We start from the raw sequence: 18,284 nt of genomic DNA, 5'->3' as shown, positions 1-18,284 counted from the left end.
CGGAGAGGCCCAGGGGGCGATGTCGTCATCCGCTAGTGCTGCTTCGGGTAAGACCTACACACCTGAGGCAGACATTTGCCTGAGGCATATCATGCTCTATTCGTCCATCAACAAACAGCAAACACACACTGCTCTGCCACCAAGAGGCTCCTACTAGAGTCTCATCTTGGTTGTGGATAACACAAGGAATTCCCTCTTCTTTGAACTCACCATTGTCTATCAACATGCGGAAATTCCCGTGATAAGCCAAGCCCTTGTCCAATGAAAGCACTAAGAAATAAATATACTTACCACTAACAGCCTCGAGAGCCATGACAACCTCCCCAAACCCGATTGTGTTGACCATCAGCAGAGCAATATATCGTATTACCCCATCGTCCAGCTTTATTCTTGCCGGATGATTTCGGGAAATGCACCAGTTTGCAGTGTATGGCTTGCTGCCGTGGAGTATAAAAGGCAAAGCCATCCTTCTCGCTTCATACACCACAAAGTCCAGATCTGCTACAACCTGACAGCCTGACATTTTTCCCTGTGCCGAAAGCCTTCTGTATTCTATCATCAACATGGCTTCTGCTGGTGAAATGCAGATGAAAGAAATGAAGATGAAAGAAGTGGCCCCGAATCGGGTGTCAATCTTGAAATTCAACGTCAAATCCAAGGAGGAATCTAACGGGAAATCCAACGGGGAGCCCAAGGAGGAATTCAATGCCGTGGGGATTTCTAGCCTCAGTGGCGGCACTGCAGTCGCCATCGTCTCCGGTCAGGCCGCCATTCTCCTCCACATCGCGCGTCTTCCCGATGGGACTGGGGATGGCGAGGCCGAGTTGGCTCATTTTCGACTGAGGTTGGAAGACATGATGGACTGCTACACCAATAGCTCTAAACACTTTCCTTCGGACAGCACTAGCGTTTACGTGGCAGAGCGCCGGAAGGAGGACCTAGACGGACGACCGCATCCCATGAACGAAATTGGTTACATTCTGAATGCGCTTTGCCTCGGGCGACCTTTGGTCGCGCATTATGCCGTCAGGCCAGCTGGAGAAGGTCCTGCATTTGTCATTGATGCTAGAAATTTGGAGGACGTTCAGATTCTTGTTGATGAAGACGAATCTAGGATGTCCGCTTCAGACTGAGCTGTATATAGGGAGCTCTCAGGTGGGTCGAGACTTTCCTTTTGTTTCTTTTTCATTGTTATTTTCATTTATCAATTTTCATCTCAGGTTATAGATCAGGTTGATTGAATTTGAATAGATCGCTTTTATGCACTGAATCATTCCTCATAAGTATATGCTTAGTAGTCAACGTAGAGAGACCGTAAAAGATCATGCCAGATCCAGCCGAATGGCATCATCTGACGAGGGTTAGGGCTGGGGCCACGCATGATCTCGCACGGATCCTGGACTTCCCCGGACTCCCCGCAAACGAAAGATCGACTTCCACGTCAACAACCGGCAGGGCAATCTATTTCCCGGGAAGGGCTTCACGCCAGCGCCATCTCGGTTAGCTTGGTGCTTCATCGCACCCCATGGCGCCAAACATGCTAGGCGAGATGCAACACCGACTGCCCCAAAAGTTGCGGGGGAATTTTCATGTCGACCGTTCATTGGCACTGCACGCGATGGCTGTGTCATAGAAACCCAGAAATAACCAGCGTCCCGGTGGAGAGCCGAAGGAAGCCGTTCTGGATCGCCTCCCGCCACCTCCGTCCTCTCGGTCAGACTGCCGACTCTGCAGATCTGGATATCAAGAGACCGGGTGCGAACCCGATATGTCCTGGGCGTCCAGTCTGCTGATAACTGGCTCCAACGATGCTGACTGGGACGATGGAGCACGCATCAAGTTACTCAATTGAATCTAGGACGGATCCTATCTAATCTGCAGGCCAGCCCGGTGAGAGGAAAGGGATATGCGAGGGAGAACCCCTGGTCCAGTCCACAGTTACAAACGGCGACAGTCAAGATAGCAAAGCCACGACAACAGCAAAGCAACACGAGATAAGACCACAAGGCATCGCCCAATCACGGCGCAACAGACCCACTGCGGAGACGACCATCTCCAACCCCGCATTTTCCATTGTCGCCAGTCAATGGCTTCGGAATCCGGTCATTCTAGCTGCTACCGGGTTCTCTGTCACTGCAATGACTCTCACTCACCGTTCCAGAGGCATGGAGGCGTCACGGAGGATCAAGAAACGCTCGTCCAATGCGTACGTCCGGTTCTCATGTTTTGTTCCCCTCACCGCTGATAATCCGGATCCAGCTGCCAAAGATGCCGCCGACAAAAGATCAAATGCTCGGGTTCGCAGCCCTGCAACACGTGCAACAAACGCAAGTTGACCTGCACCTTCGATGATCGCGAGCAGAAAGTCTTGGTAACCAGGGGGTACGTATGTCGTTGGTCTGTTGGATTCGTCGACTGATCAGTCAATCTGCAGGTACATCGAAGACCTCCAGGCTCGCGTCGCCCAGTTAGAACGCGGCGATGAGATTTTCAGTCCGCAAAGCCACGAAGCTGACCCCATTCCGGATGACGGTACGTCCATCTCTTTATTGACCATTGGTTGACTGACATGCTGACTCTGTAGAAACCATCCTGACCGAACCTCCAAACATCGAAACCACTGACCTGACCAACCCCCTATCCACCGGTCCTTCGACATTCATGACTTCTGTCACGGGGCGGGTCTGTAAGTGTCTACTGTCCGGAAGCCTATCCGAGCGTAACTCACCGTCCAGTCTACCTAGGAACCTCGTCGAACTGGTCCTTTGCCCGCAAGATCCTCAGCATGACCCACGAGCACCTCTACCAGTCCCCGCTGCCCACGGGGAGTCTGCGCTTCGATGCGGCCACGTATGACCTGGGGTGGGATGGGATGCGACTGAGCATGCCCGAGCTGCCGATGGCGCCCACCCTGGACTTCTCGCTGTACCTCATCACGGCTGTCAAGTTCCACGCCGGCCAGCTGTTCCACCTGTTCGACGAGGAGAGCTTCATGGGCGGGCTGTATGCCTTTCACGAGGACCCACACCAGCAGATGGCCACGTCGGGGCTCTGGTACATCCACTACCTCCTCATCCTGGCCTTTGGAAAGGCCTTTGTCGTGCAAAAGGCCCAGGACGGTCGACCGCCGGGGTATGAGTTCTTCATCAAGGCGCTGCAGCTGCTGCCCGATACGACGCGGCTGTCTCGCGATCCCATCATCGCCACGGAGATTCTCTGCTGCATCGCACTGTATCTGCACTCGATGGACTACCGGAATTCGGCCTATGATTTTGTATGTAGACGAGGTTGGAAATCACCATCAGTGGCTAACGGAATCAGATCGGACAAGCCCTTCGAATCGCCCTGGCGCAGGGCATGCACACGAATATGCCGGAAGACCTCGGATACGCCTGCGTGCAGCGATGTCGACGCATCTGGTGGACAATATACGTGCTGGACCGCCAGATGACGTCGCTGATGGGGCTGCCGCAGTCGATCCAAGACGACCAGGTGTACGATCTGATGCCGTCGTACCCGGGGTCGCCGCAGCGGGCGGCGGCGCTGAGCATGCAGATCAAGATGTGTCAGATCATCGCGGAGATCAACCGCAGTAAGTGCGCTGGCCTGTATGGACAGAAGTTGCATATCTAACGTTACCAGCGGTATACGGCCCCGACGGTCGATTGAATCGGAAATTCCTGGTGCGCACCAAAGCGGCGCTGGCCAGCACGGCGGATCTGGCGAACGAACTGCGGCAGTCGCACGATCTCCGTCTGGAGGAGGCGTCCATCAGTGGCGTGTCTCGGCTGTCGGCCCATCTCCATTTGCTCTATCATCAGGTATGAAATCGACCGTGATGGTCCGACATGATCTAACAGCTTAGTGCATCGTCCTGGCGACGCGGCCGTTGCTTTTCTGTTCTCTCAAAATCCGCCTCCAATCCCCCGACCGGTGCATGGCGCTGCAATCGTCGCCGACGGTGCGCCGACTGCTGCAAGTGTGTCTGGACTCGGCGCAGCAGATGCTGAATATCCTGGCCAGTCTACATGAACAGAACCTCCTCGGTACCCTCCCTCCGTTCTGTCCGAATGAAAGAAAGGATATGAACTGACAAGAACACAGACAGTTTCCTCCCCTTCGACCTCGAATCCACCTTCGTCTCCAGCGTCATCCTGCTGGCCGCCGGCCCTGCCACGGCCGGTCTTCTGGACCCCGGGCCCAGCTGGGTGGAGCGCGGGACGCCGATCCTGGACGAGATGGTGACGCGCGGCAACCGCATCGCAGCGTACAACCGCAGCGAGCTGGAGCAGCTGCGCGGGATGCTGGGGCAGCTGGACGACAAGACGATCAGCCAGGGGGGCATGCCGTCGCCGCAGATCGAGTGTGGCATGCCGGAGGGATTAACGACGGCGGAGATCCTGGCGGTGGCAGAGTCGATCGACACGGGGGATGTGGATTGGATCGCGCATGCGGTGACGGAGAATAGTATCTGGTAGAGGGAATTGATGAGTTATGTCAGTTACGTGGTATGTCATGATCGGGTCTAGAGTATAGTATATGATAGTATAGTAGAGCATAGAGGGAAATTGCATGTATTCATCATCAATCAATCATCCAACCAACCAACTCTAACACATAACACATAGTAAATAAAACAGATAAAACAAACAAACCTACAACTTCGCCTTACTCTCCTGCCCCTTCAAATCCCTCAACTCCATCGAACTGCCCAACCGCCAACTACTCTCGCCCTTCCAGTCCTTCCCGTCGTTCTCCTTCCACGCCCATCTTTCCACCTTCTTTCCCCCCAGCAGATCAACCACCCACCCCCCGACCAACGGAAACATCTTAAACCCATGCCCCGAGTCCCCGGACACAATGACCACACTCTCCCCCGACCCAGGGACATAATCGACAATGAAATCAGAGTCCTCGGTGTCCGCGAACCAGCACAGCGAGGGACGCACGAACGGCCGGTCCGCGCACCAGGGGAGGGTCTGGCGCAGCAACGCCCGCATCTTCGCCTGGTCCTCGCGCGGCAGATACGGCATGAAGTCTGGGGTGGAGAATCCCGTGCGCAAGTCCGTGTTCACGATCCCCCCGCCCATCGGACACAGCTTCAAAAGGTGGTTGTCCGTGTCCGGCTCGAAGAAGAAGCCCAGGTCGCGCGCGTAGGTGACGGGGATCCCGCGCAACGACGCCGCCTCATCCGCCGTCAGTTGGATGTGTGCCACCGACCACGCCTTTGCGGTGATTTGGCGGTTCAGGGCCGGGAGGAGCGGTGAGACGCCGGCGCCGGCGGTGACGATGACCTGGCGGGCGGGCAGGATAGCGCCCGAGGCGAGTCGCACGCCGGTGCATTTCTTCTGTCCGGCTGCGGCCGGGGTGTAGATGAGTTCGGCGACGCGCGTGTTCAGGCGGAATTGGACGCCGGCCTGGCGTGCGGCTTCGTATACCGCGACGAGGGCTTTGGCGGAGTGCGCCCAGCCGTCGAGTTTGTTGAGGTAGCCGTGCCAGCCGGGCATGGACCCCGGGTAGGGGCCCATCTGGTGCGGTTTCACGAGGGAGGATTTGTCTAGGGGCACGACGTGAGGCTGGATGTCGGCGTGCGAGTTGGCGGAGGCGTGGAAGCGGTTCAGCGTGGCGATGGCGGGCGCCGGGGCCTCGGAGGACACGCAGTGCAGGAAGCCGGTCTGGTGGAAGTGCCCGGCGAAGGGACCGGAGGACCAGGCGTTGATTGCTTTCTGTAGCAGTCAGGTAAGTAGCTGCTCTAAGACGGTTCTGCTGACAGTGGAGAGGGAGGGGGGAAAGACATACCAAGGTCAGATCGGTATAGAACGGATCCTCGTACTCCGCACGCACGATCTTGTTCAGGTCATTGGCAGCCGACGAGCGCGGAGGCATCTGCGTGTCCTGCTCCAGCACGAGGATCTCGTCGGGCTTGACATTCTGCGAGAGATGCAGCGCCGTGGAGAGGCCGAAAGCGCCGGCGCCGACGATGACGATGGGGGGAGACATGATGAATTGCTGTGGAAAGGTGATTTACTGTCTATCGCTTAGGAGGACATCTCTTTACTTATACTTCTCTCCGACAGCTCTACTCAACCCGCCTTACTGTTTAGTGGAACCTGGGGATCGGATGGTCCTCCGCACCGGCAGGCCTCCCGACTCTACAGCTTAGCTTACGGGTAGCTTAGCTCTAGCTGGAGATAGCTCGAGATAAGGACGTGGCATAACATGACATGACATATACATTGCGGGTAAAAATGGATCATCTACTGGTTGCTGGGGTACTCGAAGCCGTCCAGCTCGAAGAACTCCTCCTTGATCAGCCTCGGGCTGGTGAACCGACGCAGCAGATCCGAGCTGCCTGCCCGGTCGTTGGTGCCGCTGTTGCGCGCGCCGCCGAACGATTGCTGGCCGATCAGGGCGGCGGTGGTCTTGCAGTCTGCTCTTGTTAGCTTCCACTCTCTCAGATGGTCTATGGTCTCGGTGCAGGGAAGGGAAGGGGACCTACTCAGGTACAGGTTTCCCGCGGAATACCGCAGCGTATCCTCGGCCTCACGCAGCGCCTTCCGGTCCTGCGCAAAGATAGCGCCCGTCAAGGCGAATCCGCCGCCGGACTGGTCGACCGTCTTCAGCAGCGAGCTCCACTCCTGGTCCGGGTAGACGTAGACGGCCAGCACGGGGCCGAAGATCTCCTTCTCGAAGAGCGCGTGGTCCGGCGACGAGGCGCGGTACACCGTCGGCTTGACGTAGAAGCCCACGGAGTCGTCGTAGGTGCCGCCGGCCACCGTCGTGAGGGTGGGATCGGCGTTGCTCTCGTCGATGACCTGGCGGATGCGCTCGAACGAGCCGCGGTGGATGACGGGGCCCATGAAGGCGCCCATGTCCTTGTCCGGGCTGCCGATGGTGATGCTCTCGACGCCGGTCTTCAGCTGGGCCAGGAACTCGTCGGCCTTGGAGGCGGGCAGGTACAGACGCGAGGTGGCGCTGCACTTCTGGCCCTGGTACTCGAAGGCGCCGCGCAGGGTGTGGTTGACGGCGTTGGAGACGTCGGCGGAGGGATGCACCAGGTGGAAGTTCTTGCCGCTGGTCTCGCCGACGACGCGCGGGAACTCGCGGTACGTGTTGGCTGCGATGCCCTGCGCCACGCGGCCGTACAGCTGGCGGAAGACGGCCGACGAGCCGATGAAGTTGAGGCCGGCGAACTCGCGGTGCGCCAGCGCCACGGAGGTCACTTCTTCAGCGTCACCGGGCACCAGCTGGATGACGTCGGCGGGCAGGCCGGCCTCGCGCAGGATGCGATGCACGATGGTGCTGGCGTAGATGCCGGCAGGCGAGGGCTTCCACAGCACGACGTTGCCCATCAGCGCGGGTCCGGAGACCAGACTGCCGCCCAGGGCCGTGAAGTTGAAGGGCGAGACGGCGTAGACGAAGCCCTCGAGGGGGCGGTAGTCGACGCGACTGTAGTAATTAGCGTCCTATCCTCATATCAAAGAAATCGCAGAAAGAATACCTCCACATCCCATCCGTCCCCCGGTCCGGCTGCTTCTCCAGAATCTCCGCCGCATAGTGGCAGTTCAGACGAAAGAAATCCGCCAGCTCCGCCGCAGCGTCGATCTCGCCCTGCCAGACGTTCTTGCCCTGGCCCAGCATCGTGGCGGCGATCAGCTCGTAGCGGTACTTGGTGGTGGCCAGCTCGGCGGCGCGCATGAAGATGGCCGCACGGTCGACGAACGGCGTGTCCTGCCAGCTCTGCTTGGCCTGCAGCGCCGCCTCGATGGCCGACGAGACCTGCTCGCGCGACGCCAGGGGGTAGTTTGTGAACTGCACCGCGTGCTCTGCCGGCAAGGGCTGCGAGGTGGATTGCGTCGTCGCCTGCACCTGGTTGTGGTAGACTACGTCGCTGGTCACCGGCAGACGCGCGCGCAGGGCCTTCAGGGCGGATTCGACCTTGGCGCGCTCGGGCGACCCGCGGGGGTATGTGGGCTTTTGCATTCAGTCAATTGCTGTCTTCAATGGAGGAGTAAGAAGACTCACGTTGGGCTCATTGCGCGCGGCGGGCAGACGAAACGGCGCCGTCACTTTGCTGCGAGTCTGCAGCGCGCGGGCGGGGAGGAGTCGCGGACGAGAAATGAATCGAGCAGACATGATGGAAAAAGGTATGTGTGAATGAAGAGAAAGAAAGAAAGAAGGAAGTGAAGCTCTGAGCTGCGGGCGCCTTTTATCCTGCAGCAGCAGCTACACTAGTGAATCGCTTCGAGTACAACCGCACGGCTGTCCTCCCGAGTCGGATGGCCAGCCGATGGCCAAATACCGACAAAAGATCCACCGAGAGTCTGACCAGAGGACCGATGCAGATAAAACCAAGACCGTCATGCAAAGGACCCATTCAGCAAAAGAACGCCCGTCATGTCTGTCTGGCCCGATCTCGCCGCCGCCTCCATTTCCGCCTCGTTGATTTCGCCCGTCATCGCGCTGATCGGTACTCTCCATATCCCCATATTTCGAGTATACCATAGTATAGAAAGCTGATGATCACAGACAAGTCCCTCATCCCCTCCAATCATGCCGCCAAATCCCTCCCCAAACCCGCCGTCTCGTTCGCCCGGCCCCTCGGCATCGTCTGGACCCTCTACGCCACCACCTACAGCGTCGCCAACACCGGCGACTCGCTGTCCTCGAGTCTGCAGTATCCGCACGCCGGACTGCTGGCCAGCGCCGTCACCGTCGCCGTGAACGTGCCGCTGGGGATCTGGAAGGATCTGCGGTTTGCGCAGTTGTTCGCGGGGACGGCCGGGGCCGCTGCGACGACGACGGCGCAAAAGGCCGTATGCCAGGTCTCCACGCAGGTCGCGAAGGAGGTATCCAAGATGAAGAGCGCGGCGAAGGCGAAAGGATCGGGGGGAGGACGACTGGCCACCGGGGCGTTTCTCATGCGCGACGTCATCACCATCGTGGCGTCGTTTACCCTGGCGCCGCGATGCGCCGAGTACCTGACGACGTCGGGGATGGTCGATTCTACGAGCCATAACGATAGTCATGGAGAGAAGATGCTGACTGCACAGCATCCGGAAATCTCCCAGAAAGCCACGATCATCGCGCAGCTGGTCGTCCCCGTGCTGTCGCAGGTGGTCGCGACGCCGGTGCATCTGGTCGGGCTGGACAGTTTCTCGCGGCCGGGGGTCTCCTGGGCCGACAGGATGGTGTACGTCAAGAAGCATATCCTGTCGACGACGGTGGGCCGGTGTTTCAGGATCATTCCGGCGTTTGGGGTGGGTTGTCTGGTGAATACGGAGTTACGGTTGATGTTTGCATAGCACTTACTTAGTTCTACGATGGTATATGAGTCCTTGTATATAGAGAATCCATTCATTAGACCCTAATCTATGAACACAAGTACAATCACCGATCTCCCATCCCCCTGGCCCTGCCCACCGCCTCGCGCAATCCCCTGCCCAACACCCCCCGGACGCTGCCCTCCTCCAGCGCCATGACGCCGGCCATCGTGCACCCCGCCGGCGAGGTGCCCTGGTCGCGCAGATCCGCCGGACTCAGCCCGCCCTGCTGCATCATCACCGCACTGCCCTTCATGGCCTGGACGATGGCGACGTTGGCCACGTCGCGCGGCACCCCCGTCGCCACCGCCGCATCGATCAGGGCGTCGCAGATGATGGCGAAGAAGGCCGGCGTGGACCCGCCCACCGCCGTCAGCGCGTCCATCTGCGACGCCTCGACGCGGATCGTCCGCCCGACGAGGTTGAAGATGCGGTCGACGAGCTGCAGCCGCTCTTCCTCCTCGGGCGCCGGCGACGCGGGGGCCTCGACGGCGGTGAGGGACTCCGAGACCTGCGCGGCAATGTTGGGCAGCGTGCGCACGATGCCGAGGGTGCTGTTAGCCAGCGAGGGGACGGTGCTGGTCAGCGTCGAACGCAGTTGCGAGACCGTCCACCCGGCGGCGACGCTGATGAGGAGTTTCTGTGCCAGAGCCTGCGCCAGAGCTGGTTGTGACAGGGCGGATTGGATGTCGGCCGGGTCGATGGCCAGGATGATCACGTCGGCGTCGGTGACGGCGGCGACGGCGTCCTGGGCGACGGACAGGTTGGCGTGGTGGGCGAATCGCTGGGACAGACGCTGCGAGGAGCTGGCACTGCGCACGCAGGCGATGTATTTGGTGAAGGGCAGCGCATCGGGACCGGCGTTCAGCAGGCTGGTCAGGATGGAGGTGCCCAGGTTGCCTGAGAGATGAGGTCATTTGGTCGGGTCTTGATGAAGCGAGGAGGGACTTACCGCAGCCGAGAATGCAGAGGGAGGGAGGCATGACGTGAGGAGTGAGAAGTGAGGAGAGAGTGATGGTAAGAGATGAGTGAGAGGTGAGTTGGAGTGCATGAAGTAAGGAGGAGGAAGAAGAATAAGTCGGAAGAGCATCCGGTGGAGACGCAACGGACGGCGATCCGAAGTGGATATACACTTGAAAGTTGAAATTCATATCTCGTGTCGCATTCACTACTTCATACCACTAGTTCATGAAGATCCATCCCCACTAATTCCTCCACCCCAGTCGCCGCCACGCCTCCTTCTTGAGCGCCAGAAACTCCTCGCCCGTGCGGCCCACCGCGTCTCGGTTCTCAATCGCCCGTCGCAGGAGATACGCCAGACACTCGCCCATCTTCCCCCACGTCGAGCACTTGTACACCTCCGGCGTGCCATCCGACCCCTTCAGTTTCAACAGTCCGAAGCTGACCGCGTCCGACATGCCGTGCAGCTGCGCGAACCCCACCGGCACCGTGGGCAGGCCGTCCTGCACGCGCTGGCGATGCAGCTGGTGCGCCGCCACCACGCTGGCCTGGTTGTGACTGGCCAGGAAGAGATTGACCGAGGGGAACGGCTTCCCCGCGGGGGACGAGGCCCCGAAGGCGCCGATCTCCTGGCGGAGGGCGCCCTGGGCGATGGCGTCAAAGGCGGCGTCCGTGTCGGCCTTGGTGTCGTGGATCAGCGACCGCTGGTCCGACGCGATGTAGGCGCCGCGCACCAGCTTCAGGCCCAGCGTGAAGCCCTCGCGCTGCGCCGCCTCCAGGTGCCGTGCCAGCGTCGCCGGCGTGCTCTTCAGATACGCCTGGTACGTGTTGTACACCAGCGCCGATCCCTCGCGGTTGTACCGCCGCATCAGGTCCATCGTCACGCGCAGGATCCCCTGCTGGAAGTGCTGCGACTCGCCGTCCACCAGGATGCGCACGCGGCGGTCGCGGCACTTGGATCCGATCTCCTCCAGCGCCGCCAGCATCTGCGCCGGGGGGAGCTCGCCGGCCGCGAAGGCGTCGTTGACGGCGGGTCCTGCTCCGGAGAGCCTGTGGTGTCGTAGTTAGCATCATATAGACATAAATGAAAGAGGAAGGCATACTTCACGGCCAGATAGTCCCCGTCGCCCAGGAGATCAATCGTCTCGAGCGTCCCCTTGCGCCAGGCCTCGATGGTCGGGCAATGCTGCGTCTTCTCCTGCGCCAGGTCGGTGGTGATCCCCAGCCCATGCGACTTGTTCGTCTTATGGTCGAACACCGTCTCCTTGGCGTAGGTCAGGATGGTGCCGCGGAATCCGAGATCCTTCATGTGTCGCAGCGTCTGCTGCGTCTCGCTGCCCGTCTCGCCGGCGCAGAATTGCTTGTAGAAGGTGAGCTTCAGCAGCCGATGCAGCAGCACGTTGCGGTCGACGTCCAGCAGCAGTCCGTGCCCAGGCTGCGTCAACTTCGACAGGATGCGCAGCGACGGGCCCAGCAAGTAGGGCTTGGAGGAGATGGCGGCGATGAGCAGAGATCGCAGCAGGACACCGTTGGGGAGAGCGGCCAGTGGGGGAGTAGAGGAAGAAGAGGAAGAGGAAGAGACAGCAGAATTCGTGTGCGTTGAACCGACCTCCAGCGTCGAGTCCACTCGCACATGTTGCCAGCGTCTAAGAGCAGGACTACTCGTGCGAGCCAGTCCCACGAGTCCCGGCCGCGGAGTTGCTTTTGCCAGTATGCGAGTCATCTTGGTTTGTGTAGAGAAGTCTGGATGGACCGACAGAAGGGGGAATGCAATCGACTCTATAAAGCCGCGACTCTGCTCGTATCCCTCCTGCTAGTGATCGGTTCCTCTCCCGGCCTGAGTTCACGATATCTGACCGAGTGGAAACTCTCCCGACTGCCTAGATCCATGGCTCAGGGATCGCATGCCTGCATGGAGATAACAAATCCCCAGAATGATCTCCGCCGTGGGGTTGCACATCGGCTGCCATGCCGATGTCTGTCCGCCGGTCCTACATCTGCCTCCTGATCTCCCTCCAGTGAGACGACGCCAGCTCAACATGCAGTCCGTGATCTCTGCTGCTTCTTCCTCCCCCCTGGTCCAGTCCTCCGGTTCCGGCATCTCGCCGGCCTCGAAGGAGATCGTCGTGGGAGCCGCCGGCGGCGTCACGCAGGTTCTCATTGGCAAGTCCCTGGGTCTTTGTCTGCTTTCTGCGTTCTGATTGGACTTGCTAACTGGATCTCGTACAGGTCAGCCGTTTGGTTCGTTTTATCCAATTAATGTAAACCCTCCCCAGTCCTCTAACCCTACCAGATATCGTCAAAGTCCGCATGCAAAACCGCGTCGACGGCGGTGCATTCCATATCGCCAGTACCCTGTGGAAACAGGAAGGTCCGAGGAGTTTCTATAAAGTATGCTCTATTGCTTCTGTCACTTACGAACTAAAACTAACCGCCTAGGGCTCTCTCGCACCCTTCATAGGAGTTGGTGCCTGCGTAAGTCCATCATCCACCCACACCCTACACCCTATACACCTTATATCCCAACCCAACTCAACCCAACCTAACAAACCAAAGATAAGCATCGTCTACGGCTCCTTCCACCTCGCCTCCACAGCCCTGCAAACATGGCATGACCAACCCCTCTCGACCCCCCAGACCTACCTCGCCGGCGGCCTGGCCGGCCTGTCCAACAGCCTCGTCTCCGGGCCCATGGAGCACATCCGCATCCGTCTACAGATGCAGTCGTCACGGCCGGAGGAGCGCATCTACGCCGGCACCGCCGACTGCGTTCGCCAGATCCTGCGCCGCGGCGGTCTGTCGGCGCTGTACCGCGGCCAGACGGCCACCATGCTTCGCGAGTTTCACAGCTACGGCATCTGGTTCTCCGTGTATGGGGCGTTGATGGCGATGGTGGTCGAGGATGAGACGAGGATGAGGACGGCTGCTGCTGCTGCTGCTGCTGCTGGGCAGCCTGAAGACGGCGAGATCTCCGTTCCTCCCTGGAAAGTGGCGGCGTGCGGCGCCGTCACGGGCGAGGTCCTCTGGGCCCTGAATTACCCCTTCGACGTCGTCAAGAGTACGATGCAGGCGGATGGCTTCGGGGCCGAGAGACGCTATCGTACTATGCGCCATGCGGTGCGGCATATCTGGTGCGTCGATGGCTGGCGAGGCTTCTTTCGTGGGTTGGGCCCGACGCTGGGCAGAGCTTTGCCGGTGTCGGCGGGCACGTTTCTGGTGTAGGTTCTTTCTTATGTTCTCCTGGGTTTTAGTTGCCAGAGCTGACGTTCCTAGGGTGGATGCCGTGCGGAAGGCACTGTAAAGATCTGTAGAGATCCGTGAATGACAGACGGTGGATACAACGCCAGTGCGAAATCAATTCCAGTAGGCTGATCGGTTCGACGACCGGTCTCCTCTATATACAAAGCCTCCCAACCGTATGCACAATCACCTCCGGACGCCATAAGCCACTTGCCCCGGCAGTTCATCCCCTCGTCAAAACAGAACCAAACATCTCCATCGTCAGAGCCACTGACCCTCCGATCCAGTCAATCATCACAAAACCCAACCAGGTATACAGCAGTGAACCACAATATCCAAACGCCTTCCTCCGGACAGGACTGAACAGCGTGATCGTATCAATGGGGAATAAGAATAGAACTCAATAAGAATTGTTGTACAGCCGTGAGATTCGCTTCCGACCCGAGTCTGCTCAAGTCGGCATTTCAAAGGTGCCGTTGATGCCGAAGAATTGGAACCTGAAGTAGCGGTTAGCAAGTGTGACAACCATGTCCTGAAGATCTATGAATACATACCAATCTTCCACGTTCAAAGTAGTCGGCGCCGTAGGCCCGCTGCGAGAGCTGCTGCTCCAGTTATCATCCTGGCTCGCCGCGTCGATCGGCGCCCCGCTGATCGGAGCATCGAGCCCCTGCATCGGCCACGTTTGCTGGTTCTCCAGCCCGAACATCTGCGGTGGTTGCTGGCCCTGCAGGCTGATCCCGGCCGGCATGCTAGACAGGATCTCCGGACTTCCCTGGGCCCCGGACAGGCTCCGCGACGGCAGCGGTGGTTGGGACATCATGGAGCGCTGGTCCATGCCTTGGGGTTGCTGCAGTTGCGACTGCATATGGAGCTGCGGTTCGACGGTGTTGGTCTGCGGCGACGTCAACTCCGGGAAGATGGCCGTGCCGTCAGGGAACAGTTGGTCCGGCTGGAAGTTCTCCCAGAGCGACGGCGACAGGTTGGGCGAAGTTCGCGTGACAAGGAAGAGGTCGGGTGGCGTGGCAGGCAGGGAGAATTGTGCGTTGAACGGCGTCGTCGGTCGCGTGTTGCTCCGAGAGTTGCCTTCGCGCACCGGGGGAGACCCCTGGGGCACGCTCAATCCAGGCTGTCCCATCTCTCGGGACGGAGTGAGCGCCGGAGTCTGCGGACGAGATCGCTCGTACGAGACCGGAGGCGTGGGTCCTCCATTCGGCAGTCCCAGGTCCATATCGTCGAATTTGCGCTTGGGGGGATCGGGCCGTCTCGCGGGCTGCGGTTGAACCCCGTCGGGTCTCACTCTCTGGTGTCTTCGGCCGGCAGCCTTCTGAAGACGTTCCTCCAGCACCTTGTTGCCCAGAATGGACTCGAACAGGGTGTGGACCATCTTGGCCACGAGCCAGACCTTGGAGACGTCCTTCAGTGCTTGCATGCAGATATTGATTCGCTCTTGGCAGGTTGCCACCACGGAGGGGACGGAGGATCGCATTTGATAGACGTGCATAATCAGAGCCGAGAACAAACTATAGACACTGTTGGACTGTTAGTAGACGTTCGATCAGAAATTGAGGCATTCGAAACTCACATGAAGGCCGGGGTATATCGGATCTCTCGGTGATTCTGCAGGTTTTCGACGATCGAGGTGATCATCCCGGCAGCTTGGAAGGCGATGGTCCGCGACGGGTACGCCATCTCTTCGACCCGATAACTGCTGGGAACCGAAGAAGCCGGCGGCATGTGTGCTCGATGTAACAGACAGAGCGTCGTGCTGGTACCGGTCAGCAGGCATCGAGACATCTCCACGTTCTCAACTTACTAATAGTTCGCATGAAGAAGACCAGCCCAGAAGTGATGTCGCTGTCTCTGCCAACACACTTCCTTGGGACAATTCTGCAGCCAATCCGCCAGCGCCATGTCGGAATGGGTCAGATCCATGGCGTTCATGCGTCTCGATTTCGAGGCCACCGAGTACTGCTGCGACAGAACGAGACCCATGATCTCGCACAGCTTGACGTATTGCAGGAAGAACTGCACGTGAACGGGCTCGGGCGGATATTCGGCGGCGATATCAATCTCGTCTTCAATAAAGTCATCCTCCGTCAACATTCCGACGTCCGAGTCGTCCGTGTTGATGCCGATGGGCCGTCCCAGGGCCACGGCCACGGAGCGGTCGCGAGTGAACAATGTCCACCAAATTCGCTTCCATAGCCTCTTGTCCGGCTTCGTGAGTTGCGAGGATTCCACGCTGTGACCCTGTCAGATTCGATTTCCCAGATAGGTCTCGGCGAGATCATACCTTCGGTGCATTCCCGATCCCTGCGCGACCACCATTGCCACTCGAGTCCAGTAGAAGACGTTTTTGGTAACATCTACATAGCATCAGCACATTGTGACTCGGCAGGACTGCACTAGACGGAACTCACCTTCGGGGCCTTCCCAGTACCAGCCCAGGAGCACCAGAGCCTGAACGATCGTAACGCGGTCGTCTTCGTAATTGGCGTCGTACAGCGCCTTGGCCCGCTTGTAGAAGGTCATGGCGGCCGGGGTCGTCGAGCCGTTCGCATCCATCAACTGAGGATTCGTGCAGACTCGGGAACCTGCGAGGAGGATGGCCTGCAGAAGCAGTAGTGAAGGCGGGTTCTTGGGATCCCGGTAATGGCGCATGAAGCGACTGCGGTTGACGATGGGAACCACGGGGGCCACCCATTGGAAGTAGGCGTCCACCAGCTCGTCGCACAGCGGTTTGGGCGGCAGCAAGAAGGCACCGCGTTGATGGAGAATATCCAGCTCCAGGTTGTCCAGCTCGGTGACTCGCGATCGCGACCCGCGGATGTTGGGCGGCAGAGGATAATGCACGACGTCCGTGGTGCCGTGGCGATCCTGCACCAGGAGCGACAGGTTCGACGACTCGCCCAGGTAGGCGACGCGACCGGCCTCCTTGATGGGGGCGCGCGCGAACTTGGGCTTCATAAACTGGGCGTAGGCATTGTTCAGGTGAGCCTCTTGCACGGCCTCCGTTTCTGAGATGGCTTGAGCTTGAGCAGGCATGCCGTCGACGATCTGATTGTTCCGGTAGCCAAAGGCATCCTTGCCATCTCTTGCCGGGGTTTCCTGTTTCGGTTCGGGCTGCTCGCTGCGCTCTTCGCTTCTATACGCAGACGGACGGCGTTAGCAGGGAGAGTTCGAGCGGTCGCAGGCAGATCGCAAGACATACCCGTCAGCTTCCTTCGGTTTGGTTTGATTCTTCTTGCGTTTCGGCGTAGGGATCTTGCACTCGATCGAAAAGGCTACGCAGTTGGTGCAGGGAACACCCAAACTGGCAGCGTCGCAGCGCACCTAGGTGGACGAGAAGAAAAGCGGTTAGTTATGGTGGGTGTTGCGACCGGTGGGATAGCCTCGGGAGCGATCAGGGGGTGGCATGATGACACCAAAATGAAAATATACATGTGTACGGGCCTCGAGCTTACTTTTCGAGCATGGCAGGTCTTCACAAGCACGCCAAAAATGCCAGTTAGCTAATCATCCATGTTCAACGGGGGTGGTGGTTGCGCGAGGAGCATCGCATCCGCCCAGTCGAGGAGCTGATGGAATGAACCGAGGTGCCGAGGCTTCTCGAGTCGCGTCCGCTGCAGCCAAAAAAAAAAAGAAAGAGAAGCGTACCTCACAAGCGCGCGACGCACGTTGTCTAGATTAGATCCAAACCGATTAGCATTTATAAGTTGACCCTTAAATCCCGATTGAATTTGTTTTGGTCCCGAACTGCCTTTCCGGGCTGGCGAGAGCAGCAGTCCAGGAGTGCACCTCAGGGCCTCCACCACCCCGCGACCACCGACACCACCTCCTGGCGGCGCACTCAACTCGTTGGGAATGGAATGTTCACACACCTTCTGAAACTCATCTGTCCGTTGGCCCCGGTGCGCACGGTAATGCCCGAAGTGCCCGTCGAGCCGGCAGCACTGGGCGCCGGGCTGGGTCTGGAATTCGTAGAGTCGGTGTGAATGTCGCCTGCTGTGCTCATGGCCAAAAGGTATCCATCCAGAGAACCGCGATCTGAGAGAACGTGGGAGAGGCGAAAAGATCCGGAGATTTAAGCGGTGGGGGAGAGCGAGGGGCAGTTCCAACCCAGAAAAACGCAAGGGAAAAAGGATGTAGGAATAAGGGAATGACCAGCCAAATGACGGGCGGAGAATGGACGACGCCACTCGGGGTCACCAGGGAAGAGAGAGGCCCAGGAACCGGCGATGGCAGGGCAAAAGGAGTGAGTGGCAATAGTCGAGAATTCGAATCCCAGTCCGGAGTCGTTAGTGAGATGGTGAGATGGGGAGTTGGGGAGTTGGTGGATGGACCAGAAAGTGGACGATGGAGGATTGAGAAGACCAGAGATCGCCGTGGTGGAGACAAGTCGAGGTGAATGCGAAGGGCCCAGGGTCCAACGGTTGATTTACAGCGTACATCGAGAGGTGCAGCCTTCTGGTTCTGTTTATCGATTTAATTTGAATTGCTGGATTTTCTGAGATGATTTTCGATCGTATTCTACGGTGCCTCATGGATTATTACTCTATGCTTCTACTGAGCACATTCTCCCAACACTATCCATGGATAGATACACTCCGAAGACTCGAATCCTGCACGGCGTCCTCATCCCGGCAGCGTCCATTGCTTGCTTCCCTGCACTCGCGGCACTTTGGTCCTTAATATCTGTCGTCCTGACTCGAGGTCCGGTCGGTCGTCCCCCTGGCCACTCCATCTCCACCGGTGGGC

At 58.8% G+C, this 18,284-nt stretch overlaps 7 protein-coding genes across 7 annotated transcripts; 3 read left to right on the top strand and 4 right to left on the bottom strand.

The window, feature by feature from the left end:
- Positions 1-416: 416 nt before the first annotated feature.
- Positions 417-1,266, top strand: P170DRAFT_435801 (uncharacterized protein). The gene has a single exon (XM_024849025.1). It carries the CDS (start codon positions 564-566, stop codon positions 1,131-1,133), a length of 570 nt encoding a protein of 189 aa, XP_024705916.1. The 5' UTR covers positions 417-563; the 3' UTR covers positions 1,134-1,266.
- Positions 1,267-2,138: 872 nt separating this feature from the next.
- Positions 2,139-4,478, top strand: P170DRAFT_474172 (Zn(II)2Cys6 transcription factor; the record flags this gene model as incomplete). Its single annotated transcript, XM_024853108.1, has 9 exons — positions 2,139-2,206; positions 2,260-2,382; positions 2,435-2,532; positions 2,585-2,686; positions 2,736-3,274; positions 3,322-3,592; positions 3,643-3,821; positions 3,866-4,046; positions 4,105-4,478. 9 exons carry the CDS (start codon positions 2,139-2,141, stop codon positions 4,476-4,478), a joined length of 1,935 nt encoding a protein of 644 aa, XP_024705915.1.
- A 121-nt stretch (positions 4,479-4,599) lies between these two features.
- On the bottom strand, positions 4,600-6,000 carry P170DRAFT_405888 (NAD(P)/FAD-dependent oxidoreductase; the record flags this gene model as incomplete). The annotated part of the gene is made up of 2 exons (XM_024846600.1): positions 4,600-5,726; positions 5,800-6,000. 2 exons carry the CDS (start codon positions 5,998-6,000, stop codon positions 4,656-4,658), a joined length of 1,272 nt encoding a protein of 423 aa, XP_024705914.1. The 3' UTR covers positions 4,600-4,655.
- Positions 6,001-6,242: 242 nt separating this feature from the next.
- On the bottom strand, positions 6,243-10,378 carry P170DRAFT_455086 (putative pyrroline-5-carboxylate dehydrogenase). Its single transcript, XM_024851499.1, has 5 exons — positions 10,276-10,378; positions 9,424-10,223; positions 7,502-7,974; positions 6,500-7,449; positions 6,243-6,430 (listed from the first exon to the last, which is right to left on the bottom strand). The coding sequence occupies exons 1-5, from the start codon at positions 10,304-10,306 to the stop codon at positions 6,258-6,260; spliced, it is 2,427 nt and encodes an 808-aa protein (XP_024705913.1). The 5' UTR covers positions 10,307-10,378; the 3' UTR covers positions 6,243-6,257.
- Positions 10,379-10,450: 72 nt separating this feature from the next.
- On the bottom strand, positions 10,451-12,006 carry P170DRAFT_492496 (proline dehydrogenase family protein; the record flags this gene model as incomplete). Its single annotated transcript, XM_024854030.1, has 2 exons — positions 10,451-11,333; positions 11,387-12,006. The coding sequence occupies 2 exons, from the start codon at positions 12,004-12,006 to the stop codon at positions 10,529-10,531; spliced, it is 1,425 nt and encodes a 474-aa protein (XP_024705912.1). The 3' UTR covers positions 10,451-10,528.
- Positions 12,007-12,322: 316 nt separating this feature from the next.
- P170DRAFT_463764 (mitochondrial carrier protein) lies at positions 12,323-13,505 on the top strand (the record flags this gene model as incomplete). Its single annotated transcript, XM_024852188.1, has 5 exons — positions 12,323-12,464; positions 12,513-12,524; positions 12,577-12,674; positions 12,723-12,758; positions 12,840-13,505. 5 exons carry the CDS (start codon positions 12,323-12,325, stop codon positions 13,503-13,505), a joined length of 954 nt encoding a protein of 317 aa, XP_024705911.1.
- An 86-nt stretch (positions 13,506-13,591) lies between these two features.
- farA (CeGAL family transcription factor) lies at positions 13,592-17,878 on the bottom strand. Its single transcript, XM_024849024.1, has 10 exons — positions 17,408-17,878; positions 17,184-17,208; positions 16,991-17,008; positions 16,738-16,859; positions 15,947-16,671; positions 15,820-15,892; positions 15,340-15,768; positions 15,109-15,291; positions 14,078-15,055; positions 13,592-14,020 (listed from the first exon to the last, which is right to left on the bottom strand). Exons 1-10 carry the CDS (start codon positions 17,539-17,541, stop codon positions 13,975-13,977), a joined length of 2,733 nt encoding a protein of 910 aa, XP_024705910.1. The 5' UTR covers positions 17,542-17,878; the 3' UTR covers positions 13,592-13,974.
- Positions 17,879-18,284: the final 406 nt, after the last annotated feature.

This window comes from Aspergillus steynii, assembly GCF_002849105.1.
Source record: "Aspergillus steynii IBT 23096 chromosome Unknown P170scaffold_3, whole genome shotgun sequence".
NCBI classification, from domain to species: Eukaryota; Fungi; Ascomycota; class Eurotiomycetes; order Eurotiales; family Aspergillaceae; genus Aspergillus; species Aspergillus steynii.
Note: the sequence above shows the minus strand (reverse complement) of the source record. Positions and strands in the feature narration are given on the sequence as shown.